Raw genomic sequence first — 13,987 nt, forward strand, 5'->3', positions numbered from 1 at the left:
CCCCGCAGGCTGCCGCTCCGCCCGGACCTCCTCTCTCAGGAGGGAGGTCGTCTCCTCCATCCCAACCTGCCCTCGCTCCACCTGACAGCGTGGCTGCTCCGTGGCTAGATGCGGAGGAGGGGAGGTGTACCGAGGCCGTTAGATGGGTCCTGCTCGAAAGCAGGAAGCCGTCCACATGGAGGATCTACCTGGCTAAGGCTACGTCTTCACTACGGGGGGGTTGATTTAAGATACGCAAATTCAGCTACACAAATAGTGTAGCTGAATTTGACGTATCCGAGCCGACTTACCCCGCTGTGAGGCTGGTGGCAAATCGACCTCCGCGGCTCCCCCGTCGACAGCGCTTACTCCTACCTGCGCTGGTGGAGTACAAGCATCGATTCGGGGATCGATTGTCGCATCCCGACGAGACGCGATAATTCGATCCCTGAGAGATCGATTTCTACCGATTCAGGTGGGTAGTGAAGACGTAGCCTAATTGGTATCGGTTCTCCTCATGGGCGAGGGAGAGAGGTTCCTGCCCCGCGTCTGTTTCGCTCCAGCTGGTCCTGGACTACCTCCTGTCCCTTAGGACCCAAGGGCTAGCCCCCTCCTCTATCAGGGTGCACCTGGCATCCATTTCGGTCTTCCACCCTCCAGTGGCGGGACAGTCAGTGTTCTCCCACCACATGACTTCCAGGTTTTTAAAGGGTTTGGACAGAGCGTTCCCTTATGCTAGACCCCCGGTTCCCCCTTGGGACCTGAACCTGGTTCTGTCACGCCTCACGGGACCTCCCTTTGAGCCTTTGGCCACTTGTTCCTGGTCCCGCTTGTCTGAGAAAGTGGCGTTTTTGGTGGCTATCACCTCAGCCCGCAGGATTTCGGAGCTTAGGGCGCTCACCTCGGAACCCCCGTACATTGTCTTCCATAAGGAGAAGGTACAGCTTCGCCCGCACCGGCCTTCCTGGTTTCATATGGACCAAGACATTTTCCTGCCAGTCTTGTGTCCTAAGCCCCATTCCTCCAATGAGGAACGCCGCCTACACATGCTATATGTGCGTAGGGCGCTGGCCTTTTACTTAGATCGAACAAGGCCATTTCGGGCATCCTCTCAGCTTTTTTCATTGCTACGGCCGAGCGCATGAGAGGGCAACCGGTTTCCACCCAGCGGATTTCCCACTGGATCACCTCGTGCATACGCACAAGTGTTATGTCCTGGCTGGGCTTCCCACGCCTCAAAGGCGCATTCGACGAGAGCCCAGGCCTCGTCTGCAGCCTATGTGGCTCATGTCCCTATTCAGGACATCTGCAGGACTGCTACGTGGTCCTCTGTCCATACTTTTGCATTGCACTATGCGATCGTCTCCCAAGCAAGGGACGACGCCGGGTTTGGTAGGGCGGTGCTCTGCCCGGGTAACCCTTAACCTTTATCATTTAGAACTCCTACCCACCTCCGTTAGGTATAGCTTGGAGTCACCTACAGTGGAATACACAGGAGCAATCACTCGAAGAAGAAAGGACAGTTACCTGTTCCATAACTGGCGTTCTTCGAGATGTGTTGCTCCTGTCTATTCCACATCCCACTCTCCTTCCCCTCTGTCGGAGTTGTCTGGTAAGAAGGAACTGAGGGTGGGGGGAGCACGCAGCCCCCTTTATAGCGCGATATGTCGGCGCCACTCCAGGGGTCGCAGCGGTGCTCCCCCACTACGGATGCTGCTAAGGGAAAAACTTCCAGCACCGGTGCACGTGGCAAGCACGCACCCCTACTGTGGAATAGACAGGAGCAACACATCTCGAAGAACGCCAGTTACGGAACAGGTAACTGTCCTTTCTCTTCATACTTGAATCAGAGTTAGCAGTTTTCTTCAGAGAAAACAATTGGGTATGGTGAAAAAGAAGCACTGTTGGAAAGAAAATGAGGGGTTCATAATAGGGAAACCCCAGTTTTGCTTTTTGTGTACATGGATTTCCCTTCTTCACAGTATTGGAAGATTCAAACTCATGTTTAACAATCTATGGGATTTTTTTTTTTAATACAAAATGTATTGTGGAGAGGGCAGGAACACCCAAAAATGTGTTGAATGTGTTTCTGACCATTTTATTTTATTTTACCTTCACATCTCAGGAAATTCAAGATCTTATCAGCAGTGGGTGCATACAGTAAAGGTATAACAATTTTATTTTTATTTGACTAGTTTATTTTTGGAAAAGTCAGCATACTGAACATCGAGCTTTAAAAGGATATTTGACTTTATATGGTCAATTAGCCGCATTCTCTAAATTTGTGTAGTGTTCCTTGTATTAATGTAACAGAGAAAGCATATTACACTAGTAAGGAAGTTATTTTTACCTAAATATTTTTTTTATAAACTAGTGTCTTTGTCATGACAATATTTTTATATTAGTTTAAAAATGAGAAAATGTCTCATGCACAAAATAAATGCCAAATTTTGAAAAGCACAGAATGTTTTTCTGTTCATCTAGCCAAGGATTTTTCTGTACACTGTATTGTGTTACATTCCATAACTGTGAGTTAGGTGTGGTACTAGGATTTGATAGGAATTTTATCACTTCTAGTAAACAGCAGTTTGGTTAATAATGTTTTTACATAGTCTGACTAACAGAGGACCTTTGTTGCACAACATTGTTACTAGGGAGGATTAGTAAAATATAGTACTTTAGACAAAACTCTTGTGATTAAATAAGACATGATTACCTCAATGTGATAGAAATAGTTTTTTTAAAATGATACAATATATACATGAATAAGCCAAGGAAAGCTTCCAATATTACATGTAATGTGGTAACAGTTCATGCATGGGTATGAGAATACGTCATTATGTTAGAATGCATTGATAAATATGTCAGCCATGATAATGACATACTGTAACCCTTGTGTAGATGTAGACAGCAGGTTGTAGATAGAATGCAGCTGTGGAAATTTTTCCTAATTTAAAAAGAGGGCTACTAGTTTCCTACTTTATTTTATGTCAGCCTGTCATTTATTTTTCTTGCTATTGTCTTAACTTTTAATCTTTGTTATAAGGGTTATTAAAATATGCTTTTGTATGTTTCAGAAAGGAGGTGCACTAATCAACACAGCTATGACCAAAGCCAGCCCTGCTGTGAAGACAGCATACAAATTTGTAAGATCAACACAATCTGTGCATAAAAAATTACAGAAACCACCTACAATCTCCAGTTATTGTCAAAAACTGAAAAAGCTGTATAGTTCCAATATGTATTACAGAAAAACATTACAGCCTAAGAAATTGTTTTCATCTTTTATTCCTATCTTGTGAGGGAACAATAACCACTCTATGTTATTCAGCTGTATTTCAGCTGAAAACCTCTACTTAACTGATGATCTTAAAATATGGACTCTGAAAATACTAAATCTCATTACTACTTTGTAGTATACTAAGGCCCCTTTACTCCTCCCTGGCAGTGTAAATTAAAAGTCAGTATAAATGTTGTGTACAGTTCTAGGTGGTGTAAAGGAGTCTTTGTGTAAATAACAATATGTCCCTAAGGACTCCACTTTGACACTGAGTGGTACCCTATCCAGAGTGGGTTGGGAAGCATTTATATTGTGTGCAAGGAACAATTGCAGTCCAAAACTTCCACCTTAAGCAAACTATTACTTATCTGGGTATGAGCATCTTTTAAACTTATTGTTATGGTGTTAATAAAATAGCACTAATTCAAAAAGTTATGGACTTGCACTCTTGGCCCTTGATTTACAGCTTATCTAGATGAAGCTGGGGTGTAAATCTGTACCGCTCTAGCATGTCACATGCTAACTGTCTACATGAACCTGCATGTAAAAGTTACCTGATGCATTTTGATCTACCCCGCTTTGAAACAGGAATAGGATCAAAGTGTTCTAGGGAACTTTTAGTGCGTGGTAGCAGGGTCCACACTGGCAGTGCGCAGCAGGCTAGTGCAGTGAAGATTTACACCCCCGCTTGCCACACGCTGTTTAACTAGTTTTATGTCTTCAGTTTGACAAGCAGTCCAGTTTTTAAATGATCTTTAAATATCCCTAGATCATAAAGAATGTGAATTACATTATATTATCCAGGGTATAGAAACAATGTGGTAGTTTGTAAGAAATGACACAATAAGTATTTTAAGATTGGGTTCAAAGCACACAGGGGAAGAATCTTTTCTGCCTTTCTTTTGGCTTTTCCAAGGGCTCTTTAGATTGATGCATAGTAAGTAGTTCTGAATAAATCAGTGCTACAGTGTGATGCTAGTAGATTTTAAATAAAACTTAAAAAGAGAATTTTTAATTATACATCAATTCAAACTCTTACAAAAGTCATGAGGAAAGAAACAGGTAAATAAATTAAAGGTACTGTATAACCACCCACTCATTTATAATTTAAAAATGGTTCATTAACAGGCTAGCAGGAAATTATTCTCCTCTATTTTTCATGAGCTTAGATGAGGTTTCATGATTTCCTCCCAGCTACCCATTTTGCCCATTATGTCCCTGATCCTACAACTTTCTGTATCAGCAGACTCCTTGTGTGCAAGAAGCCTTATTAATTTCAGTGGGAATCTGTGCATGGTCAGGCATAGATCAAGGTGCAGGAGCAGGCCTATATGTCCTCTCTTGCCCTTTCCCCTTCCATACATGCATGCATCTACTACATGGCACCCTGTTGCCTTGTTATTGAGCTACTGAGCTTATGATTTAAGGGTCACATTTTCAAAAGTTCCCTAATCTGGCCATCAAAACTATCCCAAGTTGTTGTACAGATGCTCCCCAGGTTACGCAAGACATGACTTACGCAAATTCGCACTTACAGAAAAAGTTCCGTAAGCCAGAAATAGGATTTTCAAGTGCAGAAATTTTTGCGTAACGTATGGGTATACGTTTCCAATTTACACAAAATTCGAGTTACACAAGGCTTTCCGGAATGGAACAATTGCGTAGGTCAGTGGGCATCTGTATATGGAAACACTCATAACTCTCCCCACAAACTACATTTCCCTGGGTGCCAAATCAATAATTAAGATGTGTGTGTCACTGATTTTCATGGGTAGAGTCTGAAGTTTTTCATATATCGCCCTTAAATGTGAAAAATCATAGGCATAATTTTCAAGGCTACTTTTGAAAATTGGTTCTAAAAGTTAACTTGAATCTAACGCGGTTCATGTAAGGAAAACTTTCCTATTTCTCTTAAGACCAGGTTAGCATTTTTTCTATCAAAAATAAAATGTAGAAAATTTAGAATATAATTACTTGTCATCTAGAATGGTAATTCATCTCTAAATAGAAGGATGCCCTTGGGTCCATTTTCTGTGCAAATTATTGTCATGAACAATCATGGGACTTGGCTGCCTATTTTAATGCACACAGTTTCCCCCTAACTATCAGCACTATGCTGTTCAGCAACGCTGGAGAAATTCTCCATCTGCATATAAAACCACTTCATTTCTTTTAAGATTGATGTTGCCTTGCAAGTTACCAGACTGGAACACTATAGCAGTGAGCTTGAAAATCTTAACAGTTTTCCAACATGAGTTGCTATTAAAATACTACTTCAAATTTAAAGGACCATCTCAAATAAAGGGATGGACACTAGAGACCAGTAGGATGGTTCATTTTTAGCAATAGGTGAGGATACATTTGCAAAATTAGTGTGTTTTCACAACATTGGCATGTATGCACAACTCTTACTAACTGACTGCTATTAGCATAGTATAGCTAACTGATACAGCCCAGGTGAAATTAGTGATAGAGATTATTATCCTTATATCACATAAAATTTAAAAAAATATTTCTCATTAAGTAGGCCTTATGAAGCATATTCTTTGAACAAAGCCTATCTCTTGCGCCACCAGTTAAGTCCTTTTGTTTTAATTTTCTAGGCAAAAAGTCATGCAAAGCAGGGAATGAAAGAAGTGAGGAGTAAGTTAAAACACAAGGTATGTAATACAATTTTACTTTCTTACCTTGCTTCTTGTATCAGTTTGAAGCTTATACTTTACAAATCACATGAGATTTGTGTTTTTAATGACTTTTGAAATATGCTTAGCCCTTTGTTCAACAATACATTTTTCATAACGAGCCCTCTGGCAACTATCTGTCATTCTATGCATCCACTGAATAATCTCTTTATTGTTTGCATATTTTATCATAGAACAACAGAGATCTTCAAAGATACGTTAACAGGATGTATGTTTTCATAAAGTTGATTGCTTTGATATCACAATTGAAGCCTTTGCTTCAAGCTGAGAATTTAAGACAGGATAGTCTTGCAGTACAATGTAATTCAGAAGGTGTAGTTGTCTGTTTTGGATTCATAAGATCCGAGCACAATGTTAATGTTTTAAAATAGAGAAACATTTCAACTTTGAAAAGTAACATAGAAATATCAGAATGAAGCTTGATTTAGGCATTTAAGGACAGTTTTCCTAATGAGTTTTATTTCTTCACTTATGATTATCCTTGTGAGAAGGGGGAACTAACTTCAATGTTATTTTATACTTTTCTCAAATATAAAGTTTAAAAAAAATTCATAAACATTAATGGATTTAAATTGTTTTATATACATTCTAAAAGCTTCATTTGAAAACTTCACTCTGTTGCATTTGATAACTATTAACTTTTTGCAATGCTGTATTTCATTTTGTTAATAGATATGATCTTATGACAAATATTTAGTAACAAATGATCTGTATTAACAAAATTATTTTTAGTACTCTATGTATACATAGGATATGTAGATAAATATTGTAAACATGAGATTTTAAATCTATTCTGTTGTGTAGGAGAGTGATGAAGAATATGGAACTTGTAGCTCTGGTGTACTACAGTGTGCGCCAGTGTACACCTTACACAATCAGAAAAGAGGAAACTCAGAAAAACGAAGACTTGCCCAGGTAAGTCACCTGAAACCTTTGCTATCACTTTCTTAAAATATGGGGGGAAACTGTTTTCCTGTTACAGTAGTGTGTTAAAATATTATGGTAAATACCTTTATTACCATCTGTATTCAGGAAATATGATAAGTAGTATTCACAATAATACTGCTTGCATAATATGCTGTTTTGAGAGTTGAGAGAATGGCTTATCATATATCATCCTCCTGGAGGGGAAAAAATAGGAAATTCAGCAGGGAGATGAGGTTGCCAGGTACATCTCCAGGAAAAGAAATCACAATTGATCCTTAGAAATAGGACTATATTTTCAAACAAATATTTAAAATTATTTAATAAATACTGTTTAAAAGTACAAAGAGTACAAAACAGATAAATGCTAGGAATATTGAAGGTGTGATCTATTGAAAAGTTTACTTAGTAGTATGTATCTTTTATGGACTCCCATTAGATAAATAATTTCATAGGCATAAAACATACATATCAGATCAAGCATGAATATTAGTTTTTGAATAAAGGAATTCTGGTATATTCACGTATGCCCAAGCCGATTTTCACTGATAAACTGTCTTTTTACAACCCTAAAATACAGTGGTATGTGTTAATACTTTACCTAAAGCCAGTTGATTTTGAGAGAGGGCATGCCTTTAATTCAGACCTTGCTCAAGCTGATTATCATATAGTGAATTTACTACTAAGTCAATTAGCTAACAGTGTGTCAGATGTCTTGTCTTTCTGTTCTCAGTTCCTTTAATGGGTCTGGTTCTCTGTAACAGGTGTAATATCTCGGTTTTAGCCCAGTACTAATTCCCGAATGCCCAAATTCTATTTGAATTATTGCTTTATTCTATACAGAGTAATAAACAGTCTGGGAGTTTTGTGATCTCTTTTGAATAAGAATATATATTTTTAATAATATATACAAACTCCTGCTTTTGATACCACAAATGTTTCTTCCTTAGATAAGAAGTGTGTACTGTAGGTCTTCAAATTGACAGTTGAATTTACCTGACTATTGACACTATTTTACTTTATATATAATAATAATGTTATGATAAAATTCTAATTTTGTAAGCCCATGCATTCAGGTGTTTTGACTGATAAAATAGAAAGTGTTTGTGGAAACTAATATACAATTAGGGTAGATTAATGACTTGCTCAGTAGAATGTTAGAAAATGTATGGTAATACAAATGTATGGTAATACTGAGGCCATTGGTTCCAGTGGTATAAATAATGTAGGCAGATCTATTTTAATTATCTCTTCTGTAACATGTTTTTGGGGTTTCTTTTTAAATACAGTAATACTAAAGTCGGCAAGTGTGTGCTGTCATTGTATTTTCACATAGACTAACACAGTGCGTCCTTTCTTTCAAGAACCTTGTATAGTTTAAATTTCCTGCCTTGACTGTTGAGACAGAAGATATGCAGATACATTTAGAATTTTAAAAATGTAGTATTTATAACAGAGATTGATACTTATTTATTTTTAATTGGTAACTGTCATTCTAATATACAGAAACTTTTTCTTTAACCACATCTGTGTCGCATAACACTGCTTTTTTCAGTACACCGTAGAAACACATACCCAAATCTGTTTATATGTTCACTTAATCTTTTATGCAAATGTACAACACAAATATAGCTAAAATATGTGTCTGCACATTCAGATGCTTTTAAATGCTGCACATATAGAAAAACTGTTAGCTTATTAATTTACTTCATGGTCAGGTCTGTCTGCTGTTCCACTTTAACTGTTTAATTTTAGTACTGGAGTCAACATCAATAAATTGTACCAAAGTAAATTTTATTATTAGATACTAATGTTTCTTCTGAAGGACTGTGTTATTGTAGAATACTTAAACATTTATATGATTTTTCATTCATACAATCGTATAATACTGAGATTTAGTACATCTTTTCTGACAACTAGCCAACTTTTTATTTGTGAAACAGCATACACTTCTTTCAGAATGATACAGTGTATCAGGTCAGAACAGCTGAGATTTTTTTTGTCCTATATAGAGCAAGGAAAATCTTAATGTGTTTTAAAAAGCAGGGGGTTGTTTACGAGACAAGCTCTGTTACTAATGGGTCCATATCTTTGCCGAGCTGAGAGAGCAGCATGACCTATGTCCCCACCCCATCCTCTACCCTGAATGTCACATGCACTCAGTAGGCAGGAAACAACAAGCTGTAATCACTGACCAAGAAGTTTGGTCTTCTACAGTTCCAAAAAATGCAAACTGGGCTTTGTGGTCCCAAAACATCATTATCTATATGGAGTCTCAGGCTGTCCTACGTGTTATAATTGGTGCTGTTTGTAAACATGGAGGCTCTTAGCATAAGCTAACAATAATGCAAGATCCATTGAACTAACTGCTGGCTTTGAGAGCTTGCATCTATATAAATTATATTACTTATTATTATTAATATTATTATTAAAAGCAAATGAATTGCATTCATTGCTACACTTCATAATTGTAGAGCTTTGTCTGGAGCTTTCCTTCCTGCTGATTAATCTTTTTGTCCAGGTTTCTAAAATGGCGCTGCTCACTGTCATCTCACTGTAGTCACTGAAAAATAAGATAGTGCTAATGGTCACACAGTAGCTTATGCATTTAAATATACATTTTAAATAATGGATAAAGGTTGGTTCATTGAAAAATCAACTATGAGAATACTTCTAAAATCCCAGACAGTGTAGATTTTTAAGTCTTCTTACCTCAAGACAATGAGGGCTTCCCCCACGCCCCCACTCCTCTATCCCCATTATCAACCATCTCACAGTAAGTCATTTTAAAGTACTGCAACATAAAGAATTTAATGTTACACTTTCTGTTTCATGTCAGGCCTATTGATGGGAGTTTTTATTTCCCCATTGCTGCTTTCCAGTAAACCATAAATGTCAAATTAGTCATTTGAAATTAATTCAAAAATATTGTCTATAATTTAAAAAAAATACTTTATAAAATAGTGTATGATGCTGAAGTTCTCTTGATTCTAGAGATCAGTTTAATGACTGTTTCATTACCAGGAGATTTTGTACAATAGAATGTGAATCTGCTTTTTACCCCAACAAATAGTAGTTTGTATGCTGGTCTACTAATTAGTACGGTTATTTCCTGTTTTGTTGATGAGGCTTAAATAAATGTCAAGGGTACAGCCATGAAGATCTTCCAATTAGGCTTTGCGTTTGTAAAACCCAACCCCTTTGCTTTTGTGTGAAGATGACAGTTCCAACTGCAGCCTCAGCCTAACAGGGCTCAAGGGAAAGGATTCTTCTCTGGTTTTATTGAAAACAAGGCCAGTTTGGCCCAGTGAGAATACCGGCACTGGTCACAATGCAGAGCCATTTTTAACAATGAATATTTACTAATCTTTATCATTGCCCTTGTGGTTGTTTTAAAAAAAAATAGACTTTAAAAAAAAATCAGAATGAATTATGATATGTAAAAGAGCTGCTGAAGCTTAATCAGAGGATAAATAATTAAATCTGTTATCACAAACTATAGTGATTATATTGGTTTCCTTTAATTAGCATTTGGGAAATCTTTCCCAAGGAAAGCAAAACAAAAAAACAAAACAAAACAAAAACCACAATTCAACTTAGCCTAAGATAGTGTTAGAAAAATTGTTCTCTCTCTCTCATATATGTTTGAGCCCACTCTTGCTTAGGTTAGCTATTCTGGGCTTTTTGTGTGTGCGGGAGCTTAGCTGTATTGCAAGTCAACATTAACAGATGGATTGCCCTAAGCAAGGGAAAACCACAACAACAAAATCTAGTGAAAGTAGAGGATTGAAGCTTTTTATTGTTAAGCCTTATTAAAACCTTGGCATGTACACTACTGTTAACTGTTTCATGCCTTGAACTAATAGCATTTCTCTGATATTTTCTGTATTCTAAATAGACAAGGTACATGAGATAGTATGAGAAATTTCGAGTTAAATGTTTTGAACGACAAACTAAAGCAAAACATGAGATTGTTTCAGCCCATGTTTACGTTATTTTGCCACATATTATTAGCAAATTACACTCTGACTATGTTTTTACTATTTACCAACATTTTTTTGGTAATACATGAATTAAACTACTGAGAACTCAGTTTTTCATAATTCATTTTAATTCCTTTTCTTTACATGCATTGATGCAGTGCAGATTTCGGGGTGGGGGCGGGGGAGTGTACACAGACACAACCATGTTTCTACCATACTGCTTAAAATACTACCAAAAAAAAAAAAAAAAAAGAGTTTCAGTAAGAAAAAAGGAGGAATACCAGGAAGATCTGTTTGTTTTCATGAATATGATCTATGTAATTTTACCATATGTAACCATTATCCCAAGTGACTGGTGGCTTATTTAAAAGGGAACATTGCTGGGTTTAAATAGTCCTTATGTATTCAGTGGCTTATAAAACATGCTAGCAGATTTGCAGAGTACTGTGTAACAACTATGAGCTCATTTTATAATTAATAAGCTACCAATGCACCCTTGTCTCAAAGGAAATAGACGTAAGACTTATAGGCATGCAGTAACTTGTAGCCATAATAAAAAATAGGGCATTTGGATTGTAAGTGTGGATTTACTGGGAATCCCAATGTGTCCCTGCTACTTTACTTACACATATATCAAAGCAACCAGGTGAACTACTTGTCATGACTGTGCAGTATTTTAAATATAGTGTTTTAAAAATCTTGTTTATAATTGAAACCTCTTTATGTAACAAGTGTAACTAAAACCAGTTCAGATTAAACCTTTTATCTTGCTTTCCCCAAACATAAGTGAATTGACCAAATAAAAGTATTCTTTCTCTTTTCTTTTTAAAGCAGAACATAGATGTGACTTTCAGATACTTAGTATAAATATAGCATAATGAATAGAACACACACAGTTCAAGTGATAGAATGTGTACTTTGGCTCCTCCTCAACAGCTATTGCAAGTCTCAGAGGAGGAGGCAGCATTCGGCATCTTCAGGAGAATACCGAATGTCCCATACATCAATACCACCTCCAATGGCTAGCAAAGAAATGACACAAATATTAGCTGCAAAGAGCCTCCAGTTCCTGACTACCCTCCCAACCTGGCAAAAGGTGATTATGGCGGGTCATGGTGGGAATAGAAAGGAAATGGGAGAAGAGGAGATTGGAGCAAAATTGGGCCATTGGAGTGCTGCTGAATATAAATACTGCAAAAGAGGGAGACACAAGTCCCATTATCAAACACGAATCGAACATCTTCATAATTTAAAAAATATAAAAGTTGTGGTTCCATGCTTTCTATTGTATTTGGATTCAGCTGGAATGTTTGGGATCACATTTGGGAAACACAGAATAATAGCTTCTGTCCACATGCCTCATATCTACTGAAAATCCTACATGGATCTTGGGTAGCTTTAATCCTCATTGAATAATTAAAGTAATGTAGATAAAATATTACAATTGACAGATGTCATATGCAGTAACAATTAGCAGTTTTGAATTTGTAATTTAATAGTGTGCTTCATAATTTCATAATTTGAAAATATTGCAAGCAATTTTAGTTTTCTTTTAATTTATGGGGACGGTTTTTTGTCTTTGTATGTCAAGTAAGATCTCTTCATTCTGCAAATTGTTCAGCTTTTCTTTTAATTAAAAATGAAAAAACTAGACAGCAAAAAATTCAAATTATAAATTACGAGAGTGCCCTCTGGTGGTCCTGATATCTTCCCATATACTACAAGCATATATGTACCCAGTGTCATATGGTGAATGCTTGCTCTTTATATCAAAAGATCTTTTAGAAACAAAACAGTAACCATTATCTCAATACAATTCTTATCTAAAAGAGTATGCAGACTTATAGATGTTTGTCATATCCATGTCCTTCAAACAGAACAATCTTTATTTTTTGTAGATGTACTCTCTGAACAGTAACAATCTGTTTCCTTAATTTACTTAAAATATTTTGTGGCATAACCATACTCTTGAGATTAATTATGAAAAAATATTGAAGGGGGACTACCTTGTTTCAGTGATTTATTTAGCAAATTGATGTATTTAAAACAAAAAGGAGACAATGCAGATATTATAAAGCTTTTTATTTTTATCTCTGATTGTTTCTCTTCTGTCCTTAGCCCATTCTTTTTTTTTTTTTCCTGTTAAGATCTTAACAAAACAGAAAGAAATCTTATGGTACTAGCTGCATTACTGGTGCAAGTTTCTCCTTTACTCATTATTGACTTATAGTCTCATGTTTCATTTTATTCTATAGAAGACATCTGCCCTTCTTTGGTTTGGCCTCCCCAGTGAAAAACCATACTTGAGAACCATCTCTGTCTGTCATCAAGTTTCCAAACAAAAAAAGGGAGGGCTTGGAAGCTGGTCCAGAAGCTCTTGCTGGCCTTTGTGGCATTTAGATGAGTAGTTGGCCTTTTCAGGACCAAGGCACCAACACATACTGCCTCAGCTTTATCCAAATGAGAAACCTAGAAAGTGAAAGCTTGGCAGGTGGATTCTTTTGACATATGCAATCTATTTTAGTTCTGGAACTAATGAATGAAAAGGCAGTTCAGCTGCGAGTCTGTCACAAAAACAACCTTAGTGTTGCACAAACAAAGGATTCTTTTAAGGTTCTGAAAGAGAAACACTATTGTGCTGAGTATGCTGTGGAGAATCAGAAGAAGCTCTTCAATATTTGATAATTAACTGAAGTAACTAGGGGTAGACTACTAATCAAGATAAATTACATTGATATTTATATCTTACTTTTATTTGCCATGCATCCCTCTTCTCGCATCCTACCTAAGAACAGCAGTTACAGATAGTGTTATGGCTCCACCTAGCAGAAGGAAGGAGACAAAAGTTCTGTCAATTCAAGACACCAATCCATCTGCTTCCTTTCCAACTTAATTTTGCCTCCTGACCTAGAAGCATGGAGAGAGCAGCCTTATGTCTCCAGATTCAGCTCCCCTTCTGTCTGGTCTCTAACCTCCTGTACGTTAGAGGGAAGCAATGAAAAAAGAAGTGATTCAGGTATAGGACAATGAGTTTGGCTGATGGAAAAAGCAGGGAGAAGAAGAGCAACAGGAAAAATCCTTTCCTGTCGAGACCTTACAGCTAGTAGAGTTGGCAGCTG

The 13,987-nt window shown here is 37.1% G+C and overlaps 1 protein-coding gene across 1 annotated transcript in view; it reads left to right on the plus strand.

The window, feature by feature from the left end:
- Positions 1 to 13,987, plus strand: part of DENND1B (DENN domain containing 1B) — a 276,366-nt gene that overhangs the window by 248,083 nt on the left and 14,296 nt on the right. The window contains exons 17-20 of the mRNA XM_065409672.1: positions 2,105 to 2,145; positions 3,057 to 3,125; positions 5,863 to 5,919; positions 6,766 to 6,876. Of these exons, the coding sequence (XP_065265744.1) occupies positions 2,105 to 2,145; positions 3,057 to 3,125; positions 5,863 to 5,919; positions 6,766 to 6,876 (278 nt within the window). The remainder of the gene's footprint in view (positions 1 to 2,104; positions 2,146 to 3,056; positions 3,126 to 5,862; positions 5,920 to 6,765; positions 6,877 to 13,987) is intronic.

The sequence above is a fragment of the Emys orbicularis genome, chromosome 8 (assembly GCF_028017835.1).
Source record: "Emys orbicularis isolate rEmyOrb1 chromosome 8, rEmyOrb1.hap1, whole genome shotgun sequence".
NCBI lineage: Eukaryota > Metazoa > Chordata > Testudines > Emydidae > Emys > Emys orbicularis.